Below are 26,900 nucleotides of genomic sequence, written 5' to 3'. Positions count from 1 at the left end.
ACCTAGCCCTATAACAGACATCAAAGTATTGTTTGCCCCATAATATCAAGCTATTGTGTACAAAAAAGGTCTGGTCTAGACTACCCTCTGTAGGTCTGTAATGTGTGTCTGGGAGAATGAATAGTGACAATTTGAAGGAGGTGAAGGATGGGTTTTTTAAAGCAGGTGGACATAGATAATCAAGATCCAACATTATCGTAAGTACATAACCATCATATCTTAAAGATCATGTACAAAGTTTTTTGTTACCATTTCTTTTTTGCCATAAGTATGCTCTCATTATGTAAAGCGAGCTTTCTTTTTTTTCTAAAATGTGTAAATACATTGAACTTTACTTACTTCAGTGGAACTATGCTCATTAAATACAATAACCATGTGTTTGTATTTACAGTAAGCTGAGCAGCTGTCCAGTTACTTCCTTATTCTATGTCACGACACAGAACTGAAAAAACTCCCTTATCAGCTTCAACAAAAAGTTGAGATCCCTCATCAAATCCTCTAAAGCTAACTATGAAAACAGAATTGCAGCAGATAGTAAAGACAACCACAAGGCCTTCTATAGTTATGTAAAGAACCTCCAGGGCAATACCCAGATTTGTTCTGAGCTACTGCACAATGGTACTTCCTATACCGAGCAAACAGATATTGCCAATATACTGGCCAACAGATTCAGTGCCAACTTTACTCCTCTCTCTCCCCCCAATGGACCAATCACAATACCAGTAGATTGCCAGGCACCCAGTACTACAGCTGCACAGGTTAAAACAGCACTGTCCAAGGCCAAGAATACAGCTTCTATGGGACCTGACAATACCCCTGGCTGTGTTCTACATGAACTACAGAGTGAACTGACACCTCACTTGTGTGCCCTGTTCAATCACAGCCTCACCTCAGGCTTTGTCCCTGCCGAATGGCGCACTGCTATAGTCAGCCCTCTCCACAAAGGAGGAGCGACTACAGACCCTGGGAACTATCGCCCCATTAGCCTGACGAGTCTGATATGTAAAGCTATGGAATGCATCATCATGGACCTAATAAACAAGGATATAGGGAACCTCCAAGCTCTGGATCCCACACAGTTTGGTTTTGTGAAGTGTAGATCATGCCTGCTCAACTTGGTTGACTTCTTTGAATCAGTCACCAGAGCTGTGGATGAAGGCAAGGTGGTTCATACAGCCTACCTTGATCTGGCCAAGGCCTTTGATACCATTCCCCACTCAGGAATCATAGAAAAACTCACTAAGCTAGGCATCAACCCCTATATCACTAGGTGGGTTGCAAACTGGTACACAGATAGAACCCAGACTGTAAAAGTAGCTGACTCCAGGTCAGACTTCCGACCAGTCATGAGTGGAGTCCCACAGGGATCAGTCCTGGGTCCTTTTCTGTTTGGTATCTACTTGTCAGATGTCCAGTCCAACACACAGGGACTCCGGCTGACAAAGTTCACAGACGATTGCAAGTTGGGAGTCATTATTAACTCCCTAAGTAATGATGATATCCTACAGAAAAGCCTCACAGAGACCAACGACTGGTGTCAGAACCATGGCCTTAAGCTCAATGCTAAAAAATGTGTCGTCATCCCCTTTGGGAAAAACCCAGTTCCCATGAACTACCACATCGATGGTAGTCCACTGAACACAGAAGGCATTATAAGAGATCTGGGAGCACAGGTTGACAGCAACCTCTCTTTTGACCACCACACTGCCACTGTGGTCAGAAAGTCCTTCTATGTGGCACATCTCATTACTAAGGGTTTTGCTTCCAGGAAGGAAGAGGTCATTGTCTCATAGGTGTGTACTAGGTTATTGGCCCTGGAGCCTTTACAAGCCTAGCCTATAGGATTACCCTGACATAGTGCCACCTAAACTTAGTTCCCAGTGCCTCTGTTGAGTAGAGCCACTTGAGTTATCCCCCGGGGTGAATTTTCTGTTTCCCATCCACTCATCAAGATTTCTCTTGAAGAGAGTCAGCAAGGTGCTCTGCTTGACATGTATGGGAAGTCTGTTCCAAAGCATGAGCAATCTCTGGGTTATGAACCTGTCTCTTCAGCATGTTCTGTTAATTGTGATAATGAGGTCTCTAGAGTGTGTGGTGTAGAGGGATTGGGATTTCTTTAGATGTAGCATTTCTAACAGAGGTGGGTCAGACATGGCTTTGTAAGTCAAGCAGAGATCGCCTCAAAGTAGGTGATATGAGACAGAGAATAAATGGAGTTTTTTTTGAGTCTGTCCATATAGGACAAGGGTTTAAGGCTTAGGATTCTCTTTGTGAGGTACTTTTGCAGCCTCTCCAGTTGTTACAGGTGTCTAGTGAGGTACATGCCAAATGGGGCATTGTACTTAATGATTAGCCTAATGAGGGAAGAGTAGAGGGAGACAATGACCTCTTTCTTCTTGGATGCAAAACTCTTAGTAATGAGATGTGCCACATAGAAGGACTTTCTGACCACAGTGGCAATGTGGTGATCAGAAGAGAGGTTGCCGTCAACCTGTGTTCCCAGATCTCTTTTAACACCTTCTGTGTTCAGTAAACTACCATCAATGTGGTAATTCATGGGAACCGGGTTGTTCCCAAAGGGGATGACGACACATTTCTTGGTATTGAGCTTAAGGCCATAGTTCTGACACCAGTCATTGATCTCAGTGAGGCCATTCTGTAGGATGTCAACATCACTTGGGGAGTTAATAATCGCTCCCAACTTGCAATTGTCTGCAAACTTTGTCAGCCAGAGTCCCTTTGTGTTGGCCTGGACTTCAGAGAAGTAGATATCAAACAGGAGAGGACATAGAACCAACCCTGTGGGACTCCACTCATGACTAGTTGGCAGTCTGACTTGGAGTCAGCTACTTTCACACTGTGGGATATATCTGTGAGCCAGTTTGCAACCCATCTAGTGATATATGGGTTGATGCCAAACTTAGTGAGTTTTTCTATGATTCCTGAGTGCAGAATGGTATCAAAAGCCTTGGCCAGATCAAGGTAGGCTGCATAAACCACCTTGCCTTCAACCACAGCTCTGGTGACTGTCTCAAAGAAGTCGACCAAGTTGAGCAGGCATGATCTACCCTTCACAAAACCAAACTGTGTGGGATCCAGAATTTGGAGATTCCCTGTATCCTTGTTTATTAGTTCCATGATGATGCATTCCATAGCTTTGCATATCAGACTTGTCAGGCTAATGGGGCGATAGTTCCCAGGGTCTGTAGTTACTCCTCCTTTGTGGAGAGGGATGACTGTAGCAGTGTGCCATTCGGTAGGGACAAAGCCTGAGGTGAGGCTGTGATTGAACAGGGCACACAGGTGAGGTGCCAGTTCACTCTGTAGTTCATGTAGAACATAACCAGGGATATTGTCGGATCCCATAGAAGGTGTATATTTGGCCTTGAACAGTGCTGTTTTAACCTGTGCAGCAGTAATACTGGGTGCTTGGCAATCTACTGGTATTGTGATTGGTCCTTTGGGGGGGTAAAGTTGGCACTGAATCTGTCGGCCAGTATACTGGCAATATCTGTTTGCTCGGTATAGGAGGTACCATTGTGCAGTAACTCGGAACATATCTGGGTATTGCCATGGAGATTCTTTACATAACTATAGAAGGCCTTGTGGTTGGCTTTACTATCTGTTTTCATAGCTAGCTTTAGAGGATTTGATGAGGTATCTCAACTTTTTGTTGAGGCTGATAAGGGAGTTTTTCCAGTCTTGGGACTTCACCTTATTCCACATCAGTTTCCTTCTTCTGTTGCAGAGTTTGTTAATGGCAGGGGACTACCAGATTGGCTTTCTGTTTTTGGAAGAGAGCGTCTTGGTTCTATTGGGTATGGCAAGATCCATGTATTTGTGTACATGTTCGTACAGTGCATTGGTGTATGATTCTGTAGTCATGCAACTATTCTCCATTTGCATGGGTGCCGTGAAGTTGCCACCTCTGTTTTTAGGAGCCCAAGGTTAGCTTTGGAGAAGTTTTTCAAAGTGTTTACCTTTGCGGGGGGTGGGAGGGATGTGGATTTCTAAGGTGATTAGTTTGTTGTTGGATCTAACTAGGGAGGAGTTGACTAATGGTGTAGAGCAATGGTTGCCATTGTTAGTAATGACCAGATCAAGGATGTTGCTACCTCTAGTGGGGGTAAGAATGAGCTGGTTCAGGGCACTGGAATTAATGAACTCCAGGAAGCGTTGGGCAAGTGTATTGGTACATGAGTAGTTTACCCAGTTAATGGAGGGGTAGTTGAAGTCACCTAGTAAGACAGTGTTAGGTTGGACCCTAATATTCTCCAGGGTGCTTAGGAATGTGGAGTGCGAGTCTTGGGACATGGTTGGGGACCTATAGCAGGCTACAACCTGAATTGCTGTCTTACCCAGTGTTAGCTGCACCTGAAGTATATCTGATGTGTTATGTTGGGCTACCAGTCTGGAGGTGTGCTCATCCTTTATGAATATGGAAACACCACTGCCTTTGGAACTTCGGTCCAAGTTCTGGGGCTGAAAGGTGTGGAATGAGTTATAGTCTGGTAGTGCAGGGGTGCTTTCTGCTGCCTTGAACCAGGTATCTTTTACAGCACAAATGTCGATGTTTTCCATTTTAAGGAGTGCTTCGAGTGAGTGCATTTTGAGATTTAGACGTATAGCGTTGAGCACCATGACCCTCAGATTGCATTTGTTTGTAGCTATTATGGTGGTAATTTGGTGTTTGGAACACCACCTAAAAAAAACACTATAGTGGTGGCAAGAGCCTTGGCCAGTATCTGGAAGCCCAGGGGTGACAGATGCAGGCCATTTCTGGCAAAACACTGAGGTCTGTCTGTCATGCCATCCCAGGCAGACAGATAATGGATCCCCTTAAAATGACACCAAAAACTTAGCCAATTGTTGAACTCAATAATTTTCTGCTTGTACTGTGGTATCATTCTGGGTGATGGTAGGATGCTGCTCAGGGCTAGGGTCATACCCACCTGGGCTACATAATCCGAGAGCTCCTCCATGTCTCTTTTCATGTAGTCCAGGGAGGTATGTCTCAGGTCATTCACACCACATGTACAATGACAGAGTCATATTTGTACCTGTTGTTGAGGGACCTGAGTGCATGCATTATGTTGGGGATCCTGGCACCTGACAGTTAGCTGACTGTTACTTTCTCCTTATTCAACCTAGTGAGTGGGACATCAGTGTGTCTCACTATCGAGTCACCAATGACTAGTGTGTTGGGCTTGTTGTTTTGCCTTAGGGGCTTTGGCTGATAAGGAGAAAGTATCAGGATTTGCCACAACTGAGTTGTACAATAAATCATGTCTATCTAAATTAGGCTTACACATCCTCTCAGACCTTTTTTGGAGGCAGTGTTTGTGAATCAAAAAACTTGGCTTTTGTTTTAAACCATAAACATAAGTGTTAGAAAGTAGTGGTACTGTGCACACTAAATCTAGGAGTATCATTTTCTTTTTAGCTCATATTTGGAAATGAGGGATTCTCCATAAGCCAAAAGAATAATTCTTCCATAAAATATGAAGTCATAAAACAGCAGAAATATATTCTAGAGAAGAACCTGAATAATATGCAGAAATGTTCTTATTACCAGATTCTTTTGAACATGGACAGTATACTCTGACAATGTAAAAGACACCATCTACACTGGATGAGTCAGGGGAAGGACTTATTTCTATTCTGTTCATACCTTCTTGAAACTCTGCAGGGAACTGCAAAGGTTTACATCTCTGTGTTCTGTCTATCAGTGATGCAAGTTTGACAAAGGTACAGACACGGGTCTCTGCTTCTCATTTTCCTGCACTATATTAAAAGACTCCTTTCCAAAGTTTATAGTCAAATGAAGGCTGCATTACAACAGCAGCTTAGGTGGATGCTGTAAATGCTGGCTTAGCTTTGTTAAGGATTAGTATAGTACAAGGTACCACCATAATACCTGAATCTGAAAAGATCTGAAATGATCATAAGAAATACCACTGAAGGTACAGATGAAGGTACAGTTGTATTCTTATATTGTGACAAAACTTAAGTTAAAGATGAGATTTCTAGTGTTGCTGGCAAAGACTTCTTATCTCTACTTTGGGTTCCTATCTGAAGACCGAAGATGCATTTTGTCAAATGTGCCTTGGTCGAACTTCAAATGTCAAAAACACAAAATGAAGTGACATATAAGCAAATTCTTTCCCTGGGAAAGAAGTCGCTTTTATGCTTCTGTCACTTTGCCGTTTTTGGCACTGTAATGCGATCTCAGAGTTGGTATATTTAAGTAGGGGGGTGTGGGTGGCACAGCCCCCCACGTCGGTGGGTGTGGGGGGTAAAGCCCCCCACTTTATGCAATGTTTTAATGTCTTTTTTTTTTTTTTTTTTTTTGGGGAACAATTTGTTTCCCCTGGGGAAAAAAAAAATGCTGTTTTGGTTGTTCGATGTATTGTGAATTTGAACTTTTGAGTTCAATATAACAACGTTCGATCATTTGATTGTTCGTTGTTATAATATAGTCCTTCTACTTTCAGGGCTTGTTTAAATGATGGAATTTACTTCATAAGTTTATGTATTTATTGTTTATTTTCATTTATCAACCTTAGTAGAGCACTGATATATTGGACTGTGCTCAGGTTCAGCCTGAGAAAAAATAAATGCAGATAGATAAAAGTCAAGAATGAAATGACATTCTTACATCTGAGATACAAACCAAAAATGTAGATTTTTTGTAAAACAGATGTATTGTTGCCACTCTTGAGGATTTACCCTCTGTTAATCTTATTGGCCATATCATTTTCTTTCTCTTTCTAAGAGACTCTCTGTTATCCATTTAAAAGGAGTTGAAATAATAAAAAGAACATAGTCAATGTGGCAATAAGAAACACATTTTAACACTTATTTTGACTTAAGGTCTTCTAAGAAAAAAATGGTAACAGTCAAGAAGCACAATCCACAATGCAGACAAAATTACTTCAGCACTGACGAGAGAGGTGAAGCACAGTCAAGAAGACCTGAAGAAAGTTCCTAGCAACACTGATTATGTATGAGAAGATTGATCACCAAACAAAGTTACAAAGAATGCTGGAGCAAGATGTGCTAGTCTTCATGTGAGATAAAAGTGCAGGTGATGAAAACTCTTGCCTGGAAAGAAGCAAGAAGGTAAATTAATCTACATATATTGGCATTTTTGTTGTCTGGAGGTGTTTTTAGAAGGGGAAAAGTTTCAAAAGGCCAGCATACTTATTAGGATGAGTCTGACTTCTCTGCAGCAGAGTTGAGAAGTTGTAAGATGTAACTTGTCCTTAAATGAGTTTGTCTTGCGTCTTGGCTACATGGAAATAATGGATGGGGAGAGGTTAAGACAAAGCAGTTCAAGATACTTGTAACTCAGTCAGTTTCTATATTATTTGGAAAATAACCAATAACTTCACAAACGGATAATATGAGATGCAGTTCGCAAGGATCACCAAGAGCATAGCTCTGGTTTGGAAGAGTTAAAATCAAGCTGCTTTTTAATATTAATCTGTCAGCATTAATGCCAGTCACACGGTACTAGGCAAATACAAAGTAATCTGTCCTGAAGTAGAAAAGACTGCCTAATTATAATCCATCCATCTGTCCATAAATCCATTCATCCATCTTCTAAAGTGTTCCCATAGTGTGTTTCACTAAAAAAGCAAGCTGAATATCCAGCAGTAGTCCTCTGTTCATCATGCAGAATACTTAATCACTCTCAGGTAACTAGAGCTATAATTTCTTCAGTATGTCCTCCATGTGGTCTAACACAACCTTTCAATAAATCACATCTTGTACAACCCCACAGAAGGTGGCTACACAGTCTCTCTGGGTGTCTTTCTTGTCTGACTCATCTTAACCCAGTGAACAGCATCTCTACTCTGGGATCCTTGCAGACAGTTGAAGATATCACTGTTTCACAACCATATAGCCTAGTAATCCTGCAAATGGGCATACTGTCTGCTGTGTGTATCCTCTGTGTTTTCCTTTTGGTCACCACACAAAGCTTGCACATATAGGTGCAGATGGTAACACAAACAAACAAGTAAAGTCAGAGATTCCTCCCATGACTTGTCTTTCTCTTCAACATTGTATTCATGTACAATGCAGGCATTACTGCTGCCACTGCACCCACCCACTATCAAGTCTCCAGATACTTTCTACCCTCACTCATAAACAAGACCCCAAGAGATGTAAACCTCTGTGTTTAAAGTAATTGTTCTCCACTAACCTGCAGATAGCAACCCATTCTCTTCCAGGGTAGAACCATGACTTGCAATCTGGATATGTTGATTGTCATCTCTACCACTTCACATTCAGCACTGAACTGTCCAGTGCACATGGAAGCTCAAGGATACTTGAGGCCTACAGCAATGTCAAGCTCAAGCAAATGAAGATAGCAAACCTGATGTTTGGTACTCTCCAAGCAGTGGTTGCAGCTTGATATCCCATCCTGGGAAACCATAAATGTGGGGGGCAAAAAGTCATTACCTTGGTAGACTGATGTGCAGCCTTCAACACATTAATCTTCAGAAAATGTGGACATACTCTTGATTCACAAATACAGGGACCAATGGCATGTAGCTTACATCATTCCACTTCATAAAGGTAGCACCATCTAATGATTTAAATAATTTCAGACCCACAGCTATCATATCTCCACTGTATAAGATCTTAGAGAAGTGTACCCACTCCCAGTTATTATAATACCGTCTAAGAAATAATCTCCTCTCCCTACCACAGCACAGTTATAAATCAACACAAAGTATAGACTCTGCTTTCTTGACTTTTATCAATAAGATTAATTACCACAAATATTCTAGTATCTACAAATTTCCTTCGGTTATCAAAAGCATTTGATATTCTCTCACACCATAAACTGCTAAACAAGCTTTCTGTCCAAAGTCTCCTCTACTTGCATTCAGTTATGGTTTTACTCATACCTCAGTAATAGGAGTCCAAGTGTCAAATGAAACAGACTGAATCTCCCTTTCTCTCTATATCTATGGGAGTTTCACAGGGTCTGTCATCGGTGTCTTAATAATTAATATCTTCATTAATGACCTAACCCTACATACTCTATCATTCTATAAGAAGATGATTCCATAATAACCTGTAAAGTCAAATCAATTTCAGAACTTTAAAACCTTACTTAGAATGCTTTCATATCTGTTGAATCATGACTACTAGACTTTAATATTGTGCTCAAAACCAAGAAAACTAAATTGATGCTCTTTATACCAAAATCAATTCATAATACCAAATCCAACTTCTCTGTCTCTCTATCAAATTGAATTACAATCAATACAGTGTCCAATACCAAATGATTAGAATTAATGATTGATGAAGCACTTAAATTGTATATTCCCACACAGGAATTTGCCCATAAAATTATCAAAACTGGGCATGTTGTATAAAATCAAGTAATACTTTAGAAACTATACAAGAAAACATATAACCTCATTGTTTCACATAAAATGTCCAGCTTTTCAAATAATTGCATCTGTTCCAACCAATCTACACAAAACTCAAATTTCAAAATGCAAGTAGACTAAGAATAAAACTGCAAAACTTGTGACCAATTCATCTGCTAGATTCCTTAAGTGTGACTCAGTAAAACAACTCAAGTTGCCTGAATTTCCAGTCTATCTCTATTTCATCTAAATGAAATATGCCCATAAAATTCTGTATTATCCTGATAGTTGTACCTTCTGATTAGGCCCCTAAATCCCCAGGAAAATCTTTGTGCAATATATCCTGTACTAGAAACTTCCATGGTAAGCAAGGGTCTTTATTCATACAGTGTGGTCAAACTTTGGAATTCCCTCACATTATCAATTCAATAAACGTCCAATTCCGGACTGCTTAAGTCACAGTTAAATGCATGACTTCTTTCCAACTGGATATATCACTGCTCTTTCCTCATAAGTGCAATAACTTCAAGCATTAATAGACTTGCTAATGTCTACTCTGACATCCAACCTCCAACCAGCCATCAGCTAGATATTGTTTCCTTAACTATACCAATTTGGTTGCTTTTAAAATGCATACACACTCCGTTTCCTTTCTCATTTTCTACAACCTACTAATAGTATTTAGTATTATCAAGTGATCACTGTAAATAAAGGATCTCATTACCTCATGAATAGTTCTGTGTTAAACTAATTACAGGGCTCATGTTTACCTGCACAGAAGTTTTAATCTGTCACACCCTAATTCTTAATATATGATCATTTAGAAATTAATTTTCCTTCATACAAAATCATCTATCCTTTACTCCCACTCCTAATATTTAATGGGCCAGATTCAATAATGCCTACACTAAGTGTACAAGATATGTATTCATGAACATTCTTATCAGATTTTTTGTGCATTCTAGTTACTCAGAAAGTTTACACTAAGTATACAAGTAGTCTACACTTTGTAGTAACCTTTATGAATCCTTGCCAGTATTTAAAGCTGCAAGAATATCAGTGGGAAAACTAAAATCAGGAGGAAGAAGGTGTGCGTTATGTCTGTCTAGTCTGTTCACTCAGAATGGTGTATACTTATTATAGATGTTATTGAATATCTTTCTATGACCTTTCATTACTGATACCATGCTGTACCTCCTTGAATATACTTTATAATTGTAAATATGTTTATATAATTTTCAGTTGACATTTCCAATATTTAAATACAAATTGTATTTATTCTATGTTTTCTTCTTCATTTTTAATATTGCAGAATTTCCATGTTAAATGTCTTGTTCAATGATTTATAAATTGACTACTTTGATTGTAATTGTTTATAAACCTGCTGGAGCTTTAATCCCTGAGCCTCACTGAAAAGTGGTGTGTTATGACTCACTCTGACTTTTGCAGTAAACAAATAAAAATAAATAGTAAATAAATGGATACATAAATAAATAAATACTACACTTAGTTACTTAATCACCCAGTGCTGCTGTAGTACCTCCCACAAGACATTCTTCAGGTAATAAAACACATACAGATAGTACTGACAAACTCCCTTGACCCCTCTTAAATGTTTACAAGGACAAACACTTTATCTATTATTGCATGGCTAAGATGGAGTTAGGACTGATTCTTCTGAGATATAGGCTTTATATTGCTCCCCCTTCCAGTGTCCTGGCATAGGCATCCACAGGAAGGTTAAGGAGCTAGAAATCTCAACAAATGGAACCCATCCTCCTCTCTCTGTTCTGAAAATACGGACTACAACCTTAACTTTCTAGTCCAGACAAAAAGTCCTCAGCCTCCACACAGCAGTGAAAGGCACTTAATCACAACACCCTCAACTATACTCAGCACTCTTAGGATTTTCCATCAAACCTTGATCCATGTCCATAGCCTTGCCACTGTCAAACTGTCTAATCACACAATCACCTCTTCTTACAGCTGTTAGCATTTCCCCTTTAACCTCATCAACTCGCACAGCCCTGCCACTGTGGAACTGTCACCACAATGATCTAATCTTAGTCTTCCTATAGACCATATGTGGTACATCTCTGAGAGAAGGAGGCTAGGGGACAGTCACACTACAGAAATGTACACAATCTCACTAGTTACTTTTGGCATTACATACTCAAAGAAGGGCATGTCCATCTGGTTCTGGAATTCTTCAAACAGTTCCTCTGGATATTCACTTGTCCTTTGGCTTCACTTTTCTGTGAAGTCCATTTGACTCAGATCTGGTAAATGAACAAGCAGTTTTCAAAAGTTTTTATTTTATATCAATGTTTTCCAACACTGGAGAATGTTAATATTTTGGGGGTGAAGGGTACAAAGTTCTCTGCATAGGATAACAAAGAATTCTGCCTCCTCCCCGTGCAAAAAATGTTCACAGATTTAACATTTTTATTTGCTAGTCTACAACAAAAAGGGTTTTCAAAAAAAAAAAACAGCTAAATAAGATGAACCACATTAATTCCTCTGAACTCCTAACAATGCCTCTAGTCAAGGTTAGTATTTCCCAGCATTTGTTGAGAACAGCCTGGACAATATCCATCCTCCTCCATCAAGTCATCAGATGGTTTGTCGGAATCCCGTTCTGGACATCTCAAAGTCATTCTCCATGGTGTCACAATGCTCTTCCAACACAAGGGCTTTCCCTGCCTTCTTAGGCTATCAATTCCTATTGGTCAAATCCAAAAACCACCCCAGTTAGCACTGCATGTAAAGCCTCTTTTTTAACCTGAAAGCTTTCCTCAGCACTGGTGTCTTTTTTTTTTAATAGTGCTGTTTAAATGGTGCATGACTTTCTTCGTATGTTATAAAATACATTTTTTTCAGTTATTTTTAAATGTAATGGGGATACGAATGTAAATAGGTGCACCTGTTTTTTTTTTTCATTTTGCTACTCTCTTCCTTCTTCTCCCTTTCTCTTTGTTCAGTTTTAAGAAATGCAGGAAATGCAATGCAAAATAAATAAATAAATAAATACCTGGTTAAAAAAGAATGACAAAAGAAAAATTAGGGTGCTTTTTCTCATTCTTGCATTAGCTTTATTTGGTAACAGGTTTTAATAGAAAGCAAGCAAATGAAAAAGAATATTGATATTAAAAAGCTTTTTTCTAGTAAACATTTTTGTGTCTGGTTCTCATGTCTCTAGCAGACAATCTGATAAAGAGAAATGGCTTGGAGAAAATGTTTTCTGAAAGCATTCAAGTGTTTTCCCAACTGAGAGAGCTATAAAGATAAGGCAAAACCAGACAGCACTTAACAGAACCTCAAACTATACCATGTGTCTTAGCATGAATAATCTTTCTTTAATGTTAGCCTGAGGCTGAGTGTGTGGCTGTCAGTTTGGAATAATTGTAACTATTAGGAGGGTAAAACTTCAATATTTGAAGATGTAGATAGTTTTGTGTGTTATTATTAAGTTAATACATTTTAGGGGGTATTGGGTGTGTGTATTGTTCTTTGAGGGGTTTCAATAAAACAAAGAGTTCTGTAAGATGTGACATAGGCTCAAACGGAGATGACAAGAAACAACTATATAAAAGATTAACCTGCCAAACAGTACATGAATGTAACACAAAAGCTAAAAAAGGTATGTACTCACCATAATGTTCCATCTCTGTTGTCCATTTTCATTCTTCCTCAACTAATAGGTTCAGATATGATCACTGGATCTGACAGCTGTTATTCTAGCTAGCATGGCCTCCAATAAACTCTCGAGCTCCTTCCCTACCCGTAATGCACCAGCCTTTAACATCTCTCAGATCTTGTTTGCTGCTTGACAGGAAGATTAAAATGATATGCTATGACTGGAGTTCAACACAAATGACATTGGTATCCTTGAAGTCTCTCATTCTTCCAGAAGTCAGTCATTAAAAATGGTGGGGGTTGGTGGGGAGTAGAGGAAGAATGAAAATGGACAACACAGATGGAACGTTATGGTGAGTACATCATTTTTTTTACCTGATGATGTCAATTTTCATTCATTCCTCAATTGATGGGATTGTTTCCCCAGATACCTAAAATCTTGGGTGGACTCTAAGGAAGGATATTCCTGAGCATGGTTGAGCCAAAGACTGCTCTTCGCTCCAACACCAGATCTAGGCAGTAATGAGTGATAAAAGTATGAGGGTTTGACCAATTTGCAGTTGCACATATATCATCCATAGACGCTCTAGACTAGCAGAAGTTGCCATAGATCTGGTTGAGTGAGCCTTTACATGCTTTGATAAGGGGGGAGATTCAATTTGTTATAGATAAATGAAATGCAATCTGTCAGCCATCTAGCTATACTTACCTTTGTAACTGATTCACCCAAGTTATTATGTGCAAAGGAAACAAATAGTTGATCTGACTTTCTCTTTTGTTCTGTGTAGATAGAAAATAAATTGTCTATTAGCATCCAGTAAGTGTAGCATATATTCCCCTTTAATTGTAAAGACTGGAAAGAATACTGTCAAATTAATGGATTGGTTTTGGTTAGATTCTGACACCACCTTAGGAAGGAAGGAAACGCTGGTACATACCATAACCCTGTCCTTATGAAAAATCAAATATGGAGGCTTAGAAGATAATGCTTGAAGTTCTGAAATTCTTCTAGCAGATGTAATTGCAACTAAAAAGATAGTTTTCCAATTTAAATGTTTAAGTTCACATTTAGCTTTCCATTCAAAGGGAGAATGAATTAAGGCTTGCAGTGCCAAATTTAAATCCCTTGGTGGCATGGGGTCTTTATAGGGGGGTCTTAGCAGAAGTAGCTCTCAAAATGGCCTTGCACAGTTTAAAGGAAGCCAGTGAAGAATTTTGAAATCCCACATAAAAGTTACAGATTGGTGCGAGTTGGACTTTATTAGTTGATGAAGTAGCACCTTCATTAAATAAAGTCACTACAAATTCTAGAACAGATTGAATTGGAGCTGAGAAGGGGTCTATCTGATTTTGTTCTGCCCAACAAATGAACTTTTTCATTTATTCCTGTAGAGTTTCCTTGTAGAAGGTTTATGGGAAGATAAAAGTATGGAACAGATAGGGGAAGAGACCTCTGGTTGTCTGGCTATTAAAGGAACCAAGTAAAAGCCAGCAAATGTACAAAAATGAACTATAACCTCCAAACAAGTACCTTTGACAGGAAAAAACAGCAGTCAAATGTTCTTTGATGCAGAAATCCAAGTTTAATCCATACAAGCAGCTTCTAAGGTTTAAAATCAAAGCACATAAAGGCACATAAACGCCTTTCACCAACTCAGTGTTTTTGTCTAGTTAAAACAGACTTCATAGTGCCCATCCGCTTCATTACAAATGGAATATAGTGAAAGGCCAGTACATACCTCATAAAAGGATTTTCAGTGTGAAAGTGAATTATTAGAACATTTTTTTTGAATAGGGGGTATCCCACTGAGTTGAAAAGAGGGGTGAAGGCAGAAATAAATGAGGGCAGTAAAGGAAAATTTAAGCTCATATTAGGAGAGAACACTAATGAAGTTGATGCATGCAATGCTACCTCAATTCAATGCCTTCTGTGGTTTAGCTAGAAAGGTTGCAAAAACTGAATGGGAAGGGTTTGTTAATTTTACGGACCTGGAAGGATTGTGTAGGGAACCCCTTAAAACTGTATATAAAAATTCTCTTAACTTAAAGACTATTTTAGAAAATGATTGGAAAAGGAAGGAAAGGAATAGGAGAAGAAGAGGGACCTATAAATGTGGTCGCTGCTCTCAATGTGGAAATATAGCAAATACTCATCAAGTATTTATAGAAAGTAGGGACAGATTGATTGAGGGCAAAGACTACTTTAACTGTGAATCATCTGGAATAGTGCACCTGGCTACCTGTGTAGAATGTAGATCCTTCTATATAGGAAAAACTGAGCATAAGTTAAGGAGAAGTATCTATGAGCATAAATATGATATACAAAACAAAAAACAAACAAATGCTCTATATTAACACACCAAGGTATGTGATAGAGCGAATTTCATATTTTTTGTGATGGAGCAAATAAAAAAGGAAGCAAGGGGTGGACTGTGGGAATACAAGGAATTATGGTGGCAAATCACTTTAGATGCTGGGACGCCCCCTGGTTTAAATGATAATGTTTCCATTGCCTCACTACATAAAATGAGATCAGCTAAATTATGAATAACAAAAAGAGAAAAAGTTTCCTATTTGTGTGCATTCCCACTAAAAGTCACTAGAGGGAGCCCTTAAGAAAGAAATACTAAATTCACATAGTATTTTAAAAACATGTTTTTACATTTTATATGTCTTTTAAATTGTATTGTGTGATGTTGAATATTTAGTTACTTATTCATTACTTAGTGATATGCAAGTTTTATTAACACTTGGAATGTAATTGTTTAAGTCTTTTGTGTGTTTTTAAAAAGTCCAAAGTTACAAGTAGAAAATCCGTATGATCAACTAGCTGGTCTATCACTTGATTTAGTTGCTCTAAGAACATGCCTGTATCTTTAAGAACTGTTGGAACCCCTGTTAATAAGGTTTTTAACTCTATTTCCACATAGATAGATAACAGCTCTGTAATCCAGCCACGACCAGCCATAATGGGATGTAAGGGAGGGTTAAAAGGATCCTTATGGATCTTCGGTAATCTACTGATGGAAGGTATCGTGGGATGGGGTGTGTCAAAGAATTCATAAAGATCCTGGCTTAGACGACCTTACATGAGCATGTCATATAAATTATGTTTGTTTTACTTTGTTTTATCTTTGTCTACAGTTATCTGCATTTTATTAGAGGAACTTTACGTTGTTCGTGGTGGTGAACTTCGGTGTTTTGTTTTCATTCATGGTAAGGAAAGAGGTACACAAAAAGTGTAAATGGAGTAGGGAAGGAAGGTTCGGCCTACCAATGATGGTCGGAAAGCTTACACTTAAAAGTGTGTGAAAAAGGGCAGTAGTAATGTACAGAAGGGTTTTTTTTAGATAAGAAATATCAAAAAAGACTTATCTCCACTGTGCACTTGAGAACTGAATGCGACTACGTTTAGACGTGAAAGCAGAAAATGAGATTTGAGAGATGTTAGAGGTTGGTGCATTATGGGTAGGGAAGGAACGTGACAATTTTTAGAGGCCACGAGCTAGTATAACAGCCAAGTTCGATCCAAGAATCAGATCCAAACTCATTAGTTAAGGAATTAATGAAAATTGACAAAAATCAGATCTAGATATTTAACAAAAAAGCTGTTATACATAAAATGTGGGAATAATAATCTCTCAAGAATATGATGCTTTCTATAATTTAACATTAATGGTCTTACAGATAAATACAAGAAAAAGAGATTAGTCGACTATATTAAAAAAATGTAGAGTGCAAGTAGCTATGCTACACAGCAGATATACTTGGAAAGAACTGAACATGTGAATTTGATAAAGAAAGGTTTTCAGGCTGGTTATTCATTGGAATACCTGGCGCAAAGGAAGACAGGAGGACTTATATTAATTGCAAGAAGAGTTCCAATAGTAATACAAGAGGGGGGAAAAGGCAATAATAGTAGATTTGTAGTACTAAGGGGGCTAATGGCAAGGGAGGAGGATTACACTGGCATGTATTTATATTCCACTGAAAACTGCTATAATAGAGCTAAAGAAAATTCTGGAAGAAATAATCAGCTTTCTGCAAGGAATATTACTTATAGGTGGGGACTGGAATTTGGTTTACAATAGTGAAGATGTGTCTGGGGGGCCCAGAAGGGAAATATAACAAGGGAGAGTAGATTTTTAAAGAACTGTATGAAAATATTTGGCAAGGAAGATGGGACTTCAGTATATTGAATTGACATACTATTCCCCAAGATACAAAAACTAGGCTAGGTTAGGCAGACTTTACATTTCACAGGAGCATATGCATTTAGTTGAAGGTTTTGATATGCACCCAATAACTATTTCAGATCATGCACCAATAATAATTAAAATAAAAGCACAGGGTAATGAAATAAAAATGAGACACTGGCACTCCCCCTCCTATCTGTTGAAAAGAATGGAATTTAAGGAACTGGTAGTAGAAATTATTCAGGAGAAGATAGACATTTCTTCTGAAACTATAGCTACGGAATAGGATAAAATTAAAGTGGAGTTTAAAAATAGGGTGGACATAAAAGAAAGGAAGATATGGTTAAGAAGTAACAAGAATTATTTAGAGTGACTGACAAATGTTAAAGTATTGCAAAATAGGGGAAATCTCACAGAACAAGAGGAGCAACTGCAGAATGCTAAAAAAATAAGGGATTACTTTGATAATATGCATGAGTTTAGAAAGATTGCTGTTAAGCAAATGTTTTTTTGATAATAACTCTAGAGCAAAAATTTTAGCACAGCATATTGGACAAATGAAAGTAGATACGGCTGTCACCAAGCTTAGGGAGCCTATAACAAGGAAGATAACAAGGGATCCTATAGAAGTATTAGAAATATTTTGGAAATTCTATGAAAGTCTGTATAAAGCAGAGAAATATGTAAAGTAAGAAAAGGTACAAATGTGAATGTTTATGGAAGGATTCAATATGCCATGGTTAGAAGTAGAGGAGGCTCAATTACTAACAGGATAGGAGGAGATGAGATAAAAGTGATGTATAACCAATCTACAGGAACATCCTGAGAAATAGATGGTATTCCTGTGGAAGTTTGGAAGTTAGGATAGAAAAACGTTCTGGAATGTTTTCTTTAACAGTATTTTTTAAGAGGAGAAGTACCAACATCCTTGAAGAAAGCAGTGGTAGCTGTAATACCAAAAGAGGGTAAAAATCCATCAGATCCAGCTTCATACAGAAACATTTCAATACTAAACCATGATTATAAAGTGTTTATGTCTATAATGGCTAAAAGAATGGCAACAGTGATGCCAAAATTGATAGATATGGATCAATGTGGTTTGTGGAGGGGGCAAACATACAACATTAACAGAACACTGATGATCTGGAGAGAAGCAAAATGCAAAAAAATGCCACTGTTGTTGGTGGGTCTTGATGCAGAGAAAGCATTTGACAGAGTAAGCTGGGACTATATGAGCAGAGCAATGGAAGCATTTGCATTTCCTGAAGAAATGATATTTGAGGGATTGGAGGCAAAAATTAAAGTGGGTGGGTCCTCTCTGATAATGTCTGCTTGAACAGAGAAACCAGGCAGGATAATCCTCTGTCAACTTTGTTATTTGCATTATATTTAGAGCCACTGGCAAAGAAAATAAGGGACTCAGAAATTCAAGGATATAATTGGTATGGTAGTCAAGAAAAGTCAGCTCTGTTTGTGGATGACATTATTTTATACCTGGCAAAACCAGAAAGAAACATTACAGTGCTGTGGAACATATTGAGGCAGTTTCAGATATTTTCAGAATACAAAATTAATGAAGCTAAAACAAAGGTAATAGCGGTAAATTATGTAACCACATACAAATTTGTTCAGCAATATCCATAACTATGGGGACATGATAAATTAAGTATATAGGAGTATGTATTAGAAATGATTCTGGTCTGGCAATGAAAGATATGTGGGAAGAGACTAAACAAAAGATCTAAAAGTTGAGAAATGGAAGCTCTGTTATATGGATATCAATAGTAAGATATAAGCAGGTCAATGTTTTTAGTCCCTTTAGTCTTATACACAGGTCAGGCATATTTTTATCAACCAGAGAAGCTGTGGCTAGCAATTAAGAAAGAGCTGCAGGACTTTATCTAGGAGGGGAAGATGGCAAGAGTGAACTGGGATACGCTTATTCTTCCAACAGAACAGGACAGATTGGGATTACTTGATTTGAAGGGGTATTTCAGTGCAACACAGTTAAGGCTCCTATACATAGCACAAGCAGAAAATGATAATTCAAAGTAGAAAGAGATAATGATGAAACAGGTGGGAGGCTCAAGAAACAAGAAGATACTGAGATTTTGGATGCAGACCTTTAAGGAGAATTACAAAAATCATACAGAATATCATATTCATAAAATAGCAGAAAGTATTCTAAGAACTAACCAACAAGGGTATGGAGAAAGAAGACTCTGCTGATAGGAATGACTACAATTTGGGATACAGACAATAAGCAAGACAGGGATGGAATTTATTGGAGAAAACTGGCAAAGGAACCAGAGGTTTTGGGAGCAAATAACTAGAGAGGGAAAGGTAACAGAATGGGAAGACACCGGGAAGTTATTTGGACTGCAGGTTAGAGACTGTCTTCACTATCAAGGATTGATATCAGAATATTGGCAAAGATAAAGAAATAAGGGGTCCTAAATGAAAGACAAGCACTGGTATAGGTTTTAGTACAATCTAGAACAGAAGATGTTGTTAAGAAAGAAATAATTAGTAGACCATATAAACTATTGCATGATAACTATAAGAAGCAATCAGAGGAGGTTAGAAAAGATTGGGAAGAGAGACTGGATAAGCAATTCACAAAGAAATGATGGAAGATATATGTATATCTCCCAAATATGTAACAAAGTCTAGAAAATTTAATTTCTTTGCTTGGAAGTGTTTACATAGGTATTTTTATACCCCAAGTAGACTCCAAAGAATTATTCCTTAGGTAGACAGCAAATGTTGAAGGAGTGATGGGGAAGAAAGAGGTAACGCTGAGCATATTTTCTGGGAGTGTAATGAGTTGACAGACTTTAAAGATTCTCTGCAGAGATGCTGGATGAGCAAATTGGTATAACTAAGGAAATTATTTTTTTGAGCTATGATACAGAATCAGAATTGCCTACAAATACTGAGGCCTTGCTGAGTCTAATTATGATGGCTGCCAAAAAGCAAGTACTAGAAAATGGAAATCAAAGTCTAAACCAACTTTACTAAAAATAACGAAGATAGTAACTGAGATAAAACAACTGGAACTGGGATCTTTAGAAAAGGATAGGAACAAATTACATAGGAAAAAACGGGAAGTGTGGAATCAATACATGCAGGGGAGGAACAAGGTTTAAAAGAAGGCAGGAACTGAATGAGCTTTGTAATGGTTGACTGACAATGACTGGATATATTATAAGAGATGTTTAATATTTCCTGCTACAGTTGTGTTGGCATGGTTTGTAGTGTATAATGTTTGCAACTGACACTGCGTTGGTATGGTTTATTTTCATTTATATAAATGTAAGACTGCCTACATCATACATAATAATTTAATAAAGATGTTTCTTGAGATAGAAATGGACAGTTAGGAGGCATTCACAAATTAAACACCTGCAGTAATAAATCTTATTTAGATGATATAAGACTTGGGAACCAAAGTTAAGGAGGTGTGTAAAGCTGACAGAGGAAATTTACAATCTTGTTTAAAAAAATAATAGTTTGCTGGGTAGGGTGTAAGGTAAGATTTTATACAAATATAGTTTTGTTGGAATAAATCCTATATAACTTCAGTATTCCCTTTGCAAAGGCTTGGAAATTCAACAATTTTAAAACATTCCTATATATTTATTTTATATTTTACATTTTACATACAGCTTTGGTAAATATGGTTTCAGTAGAAAGGAATGTTTCAGTGAATAAACTTTTGGCTAAAATACTGGCAAAAGACATGCAGACCTAGGGAACATTTTGTTATGTGTCAAAAAGTCCTTGCAGAGATAGAAATGGACAGTTAGGAGGCATTCACAAATTAAACACCTGCAGTAATAAATCTTATTTAGATGATATAAGACTTGGGAACCAAAGTTAAGGAGGTGTGTAAAGCTGACAGAGGAAATTTACAGAGAAGAGTAATATTATAAGCGAAATAATTTTGAGACATACAGCAGTTATAGAAGTAAGGAGATTTCAGGCCAGTTCATTCCCATCCTCAGAGTTACAGATGTATGAGTATTCAGTTTGCAGTCTTCAGTTACAATAGATTTAATCTGACTCAGTTCATCAGCAATGTCAGTTGAGACAGTTTCATTTATATGATTTCATACTGCTACATCCATTTTGAACATTCTTCTATTCCTGCTCACCATATAATGAATTCCAATTTACAAATTAAGAGAATTCTATCATGACCTTTACTGTGAAAAGTGCACAGGAGTATGAAGCAGTGAGATGTGGCACTTTTTCAGTACAGCTTCAGACAGTCAGTTGGTTGATTTCTTAATGAGGTAGAGGTAGTGATCTAGTGATAAGAGTGACTGTGGACTTTTTTAGGGCATCGGGGAAATATTTGTCATCAGCTGAAAGAAAGGTGCTCTACAAAGCTCAAAAGCTTCACTGGCATCAGCCTGAATATGATGAATGATTTGTAAGAACCGATCATGAAAGAGAAATTTATAGTTTGTTATGAAGAAATTAAATGTACAAATACAGGACCCTTTGGTGGTTGATGAATAGATAACAAGGCAGTCAGCTGTTGGGACAGGGGACAGGCAGGATGGTCTGATTATTTTATGGTGTCTTTTTATAAGAATATAGTGTGGAAGGATATAACAACTTAAGACCAAACTGGGTCTAGTTCTAGTGGCAATAGATTTAGAGGGGAGGAGATTAGACAAGGTGTTACCTAGCGTGAATTCAAGTGACTCATTTCAGTGTTGACTGAAATCTCCAAAATTTCACATGTTGTGTTCTAATGCCATGAAAGTGGGATTCAGAGGACAGTAAGGGGTATGGGGGTACATAGTGTAGTTTAATGTTTTCACAGGTAGAAGAGAAGTAAAAACAGAAGCCGTACAAGAAAGGTGGAAATGAGCAAGAGCGAGGATGTGGGTCAGCAGGCTGCATATTCTATTTCATGACAGGAAAGGATTAAGCATGTACGACCACAAGGAGTTGACCAAAAATTAATGAATGGAAAGAAGTGGGAGGGGAAGAGAGAGGTGCATTGGGGGAATTAAAATGGCAAGGTTTATAGGGTTTCATGGGAAGAACATGGTGATAGATATCAGGTTGGTGGAGGTGTCTTACAGGAAGAGAGACACAGAGGGCGATAAAAAGGTGAAGATATAAGCTAGAATGTTGCTGCAAATGCTGCCTGCCTGGTGCATTTAGCATGCACAATACCATATGCCAATATGTAATATTACAATAAGTAATGAAGAAAGTACTTCAGAGGGGAGAAGAGTAATATGCATATTCTTTTCTAGGATGGGTAGGTCAATAAGTCATTCAATGGGAATTAATCCCCTCAGTTCTCCATGGGCAGTAATCGTTTAAGGAGCAGTGAATATCATACAGGAGAAATGGAGTGAAGCAAAAGGTAAATCTACCAGCACAATAACAGTAAAGGGGATGGAAGCAGAAATTTAGGGTGAGGTCTGGAAGAATGAGTAGGAAAGACACGACACAATGAAAGAGAGAAAGAAGGAAAATGCTATTCATAGGAGGAGTGGAGAAAGAGAGAGAGAGAGAGAGAGTGGGATTCTAGCCTGAAAAGAAGCTAATGCTGGGTTAAGTAGATTTTAAATAAGAACATGCATGACAGAAACAGAAAGACTGTGGGATGTAGTTAATGCTATATAATAAGACTATATACATTTATTAATGAAACAAAGGGAAAGGATAACTGGACATAGATCTTTAACAACTCTCCACTGAAAATGAGACATGTATAAGTATGCAACACAGACAAGGTGCCAGAATGTTGAAATTAGAACCAGATTTTTGTGTCCTTCAATTTTTTTATAAAAAACAAAAACATTTAAAACCACTGTAAATTAAGCATATAACAAAACTATACAACTCTGGACTTACATTTTGCATATCTTTGAAAGTACTTCTTTGCTTTGGTCGAAAATACCCTTTTGGTTTTCTCCTAGATTCAAACACTGCTCTTTTGAAGACCAGAACTGCCATCTAGAAAAAAAAAAACACAGGAAAAAATTGAAAATATTGTATTTATTAATAAAAGTTTCAAGGGATACATTGCATATTTCTAGGGGCTTGTTTTGTATTGTACCTTGGCAGTAGCTTCCCTAAAGATTCTTTCTTTGTCTTCAGTTTGTACTGATGAGCTCAAATCTTCTAGTTGACTCAGTTCACTGATTTTACTAAGTGCACGGCGAGCAAATACCTATTGATAATTAAACAAACATATGTCAACACTAAGGAAAAATACATCTGCTCCAACAACTGAAATCACATTGTGAATATGCAGACAGGGAGCTGGTCTGGCGCTTAACAATAATAGTGCATAGTCTTCAACAGAAACCATAGTATTTGAGTACACTGCTGTTTACTGTATTTTGTTGTTTTGACTCAAACCACAGTCCCTCTGTCTTGTTTTCAGAGAAGCTTAAACATGGTGCTTATAGCATCTGGTGAATATTAGGCAGGACACCAGGGATAATCCACTGATGTGAACAATATAAATGAAAGGTATGCACTTACCATAAGAAAAGATCTGGATTGCTAGCTCAGTCTTCATCATATACAGCACTAAGGCCAACAGGACTCAACCCCACATTTAAACTTTCTCAGATCACCTGTCCCCTCCCCTTCTACCCAAAATGCAATGCGGCTAAGGACCGTACACCAGATCTCTGTAAGCCCTCACTAAGGCAGAGGATGAAATAGAGCATAAAGAGAAAAACAGAATACTCTGAAATGTTTGTGTACTCCACCAAAACAAGGCAGATGGGTGGAGGAGGAGTATGATGATGAAGATGGAACTGCCAATATAGATCTAGTATTATATAAGCAGTTTTTATTATCTGAGATTGGGATTTCTATCTTCATCAGAAATGAGTTCAAGCTTAGGTTGTAATGGGGGCTTCTCAAGGGTTTATATCCCTAATAATTGTAGATCTGAAAGACAACTTCAATCAGAGATCAAGCCCATGGTATATATGTCGCTAAAGTGTTCAACAAGGTCTATATAAGAAACAGGTAAATAGTATTCCAAATGGTATTTTATGGAACTAATAGGAATAAACACAGTTCTAGGGAGAGCCTACTGATGGTTTCATGAGGAATACAAAGCCAGCAGAATGTGTCTGGATGAAGAGGTGAAGAAAATATGATATTACAAGACCACAGAAAAGAAGCAGAATCTGTGACAATAACAATCATCTGAGATAACCTACAGGTTTGAATGTTTGAATATCAAATATGCCTCAGGTAATATATGAAATCCCATAGACTGCCAGGATCAAAGATTTCTGGAGAGAAAGACCCACTCTATGAAGAAGAGGACGAAATGAGAACTAAAAATTCTTTCAATGAATGAGAGTAAAATTAGATCACCATAACTGCTCACAAATAATTCTACTGTATATCCTGGAGTGTGCTTCTGATTAATGACCTGCAATGGAATGGTTAAACGGCAGCTCAGATAAGGCTGACAGTTAGGTGAAGAGGACAAAAAAAATTAAGGAATGACATACATGTCTGAATATGGAACAGTTAATGACATGAAGCTTTCTGGCTAAAGAACTGGAGCCAAGTAGAAATATATTCAGCGTCTGCCACACACTGGCTATCACATTAATAAACATATATGAGTCCAGAAAAATAAGGCATGTACATACAAACCTATAATTTTTGTCTGGCAGTTGGTGCAGAGGATTAAGCAGCTGTTAAATAAAAGTTATGTACTTACCAACTTACCATAACAACAGATCCATGTTGCCTCATTTTCGTCCAGTTCAACCTTTTGCTTGTCATATCTGATTGTATCTGACCTTGGCAACTCCTTCTAAACCTGTGGATCTGAGGTTCTGACTCCTCCCCCATTCATAATTCCTTCCTCTCTACTAAATTATCTCTGACTGAGTTTGCTGACCTAAACCTTGAACAAGTAATTCCCTCCTATGACTGAAGAAAGCTTTAGGTGTCACAATTTGAGGACATACTAATACCACAGAAGGTACAAATGAAATTTCAACAGACAGTGTCTTAGGTGAGATCTGACCAGCCATCATAAGCTGTCAGTGACAATATTGAAATTTGGAAGGAGGGAGGGTTGTTGAATCAGACAAAAATGAAACAACATGGATCTATCATTATGGTAAATAGATAATTTTCATATCCGATGTTGTCTATTTTCATCTGGTTCAACCTTTGGGATAGAGTCCCAAGATGCAAACCAAAGGAGGAACATGCTCTGGACTGCACATCCAATTTATAATGAGACGCAATGTGAACCGTGTACCATGTTGCTTCTGCACAGATGTCATCAGTGGGAACTCTCTTCATGAATACCTTAGAAGTAGCTATTGCTGTTGGGAATGGGATTTTGATTCCATGTGTAATGGTAAACCCTGGTCATTATAAACAAAAGAAATGCAGTTCAACATCCATTTGGAAAGTGTGACTTTTGATATCCCAATTTCACTTTAGAGAAAGATGTGAATAGTTGACCTGAATTTGCTATATCTTTGGTTCAATGTAATAGAATCTGAGCTGTCTGTGAACATTTAGTGTGTGTGGTATATATTCCCCTTTGTTTGAGAACCTGGGGAAAATGACTGGAAAATCAAATGGCTGATTTAAATTTACTGCTTATGTCAACTTTGGTAGGAAGGAAGAATGGGTTCTCAACACCATTCTGTCTTTACGGAAAATGAAATATGGTGGTTTCCAAGATAGTGCTTGTCATTTAGAAATCTGTCTAGTGGATGCAATTGCATCAAGAAAAATGGTCTTACATGAAAGATGCTAGAAATCTACTGAAGATGCTGATTCAAAGGGTTTTGGGGTTTAGACTTGAAGCATGATAGTGATGTCTCGGGGAGGGGGGACTGGATCCCTGATTGGAGGTCTGAGTAAGAAAGCACCCATGAGGAAGACTTTTGAGATGTTAAAAGAGGTTATAGAGGAGTCATTATGTTCTATATGAAAATTTGTCATGATGGCCATTTGCAACTTAAGAGTGGAGAAACAAGCCCTTTCTGAAACAGTTCTGATAGGAAATCTATACTTGATGGAAGCAAAGTGGAAAATGGATCTATTTCTCTCAAAAGCCCAAAATGAAAATATTTTCCATTTGCTTTGATAAATCTTTTTTGGTAGACTGTTTCTGAGAGGCAGAAATAACACGGGCCACAGAAGAGGAAAACCTGGCATCTCTGGCTGTTGTCAAAATTAGAGGAATCAAAGAGTCAACTTTAAGGCTTCTAGATCTGGTAGAGGCAGTCCAACGGGAGAATCAGTAGGTATGGTTTGGGATCCAACAATGAAGGGGGATGTACCAAATGATGCCAAAGGAAGGGGAACAAAACTTGCCAAAGCCAAAATGGAGCAATGAGGATCACTCTGGTCTTCCACCTTCTGGCTTTCTGAATAAATTTTGTCAAGAGTGGAATTGGGGGGAAATATGTAAAGAAGACAAGAGGGACAATTATGAAGCAGAGCATTTCTTGGTGACTGTCCCTGTGAAGGGATTAGGGCAAAATAACTGCTGTACATGTTCAGGTATGAGGCAAAGAGATTACAGCAAGGCTGGCCAAGTGGCTGAAATTCTTTTTGCCACTATCTGGTTGAGGAATAACTCATGCAGCAGCAAATTTGACCTACTCAACGTGTCTGCTACCACATTTGACAT

At 38.0% G+C, this 26,900-nt stretch overlaps 1 protein-coding gene across 1 annotated transcript in view; it reads right to left on the bottom strand.

Annotated features, from left to right (window-relative positions):
* CFAP54 (cilia and flagella associated protein 54) overlaps positions 1-26,900 on the bottom strand; it is a 2,749,537-nt gene that overhangs the window by 2,485,421 nt on the left and 237,216 nt on the right. The window contains exons 9-10 of the mRNA XM_044087198.1: positions 23,316-23,429; positions 23,111-23,212 (exon numbers count right to left, since the gene is read on the bottom strand). Of these exons, the coding sequence (XP_043943133.1) occupies positions 23,111-23,212; positions 23,316-23,429 (216 nt within the window). The remainder of the gene's footprint in view (positions 1-23,110; positions 23,213-23,315; positions 23,430-26,900) is intronic.

This window comes from Protopterus annectens, chromosome 11.part0, assembly GCF_019279795.1.
Source record: "Protopterus annectens isolate FY-2018-M chromosome 11.part0, PAN1.0, whole genome shotgun sequence".
Lineage (NCBI taxonomy): Eukaryota > Metazoa > Chordata > Ceratodontiformes > Protopteridae > Protopterus > Protopterus annectens.
This window is presented reverse-complemented; position numbering and strand designations above follow the sequence as displayed.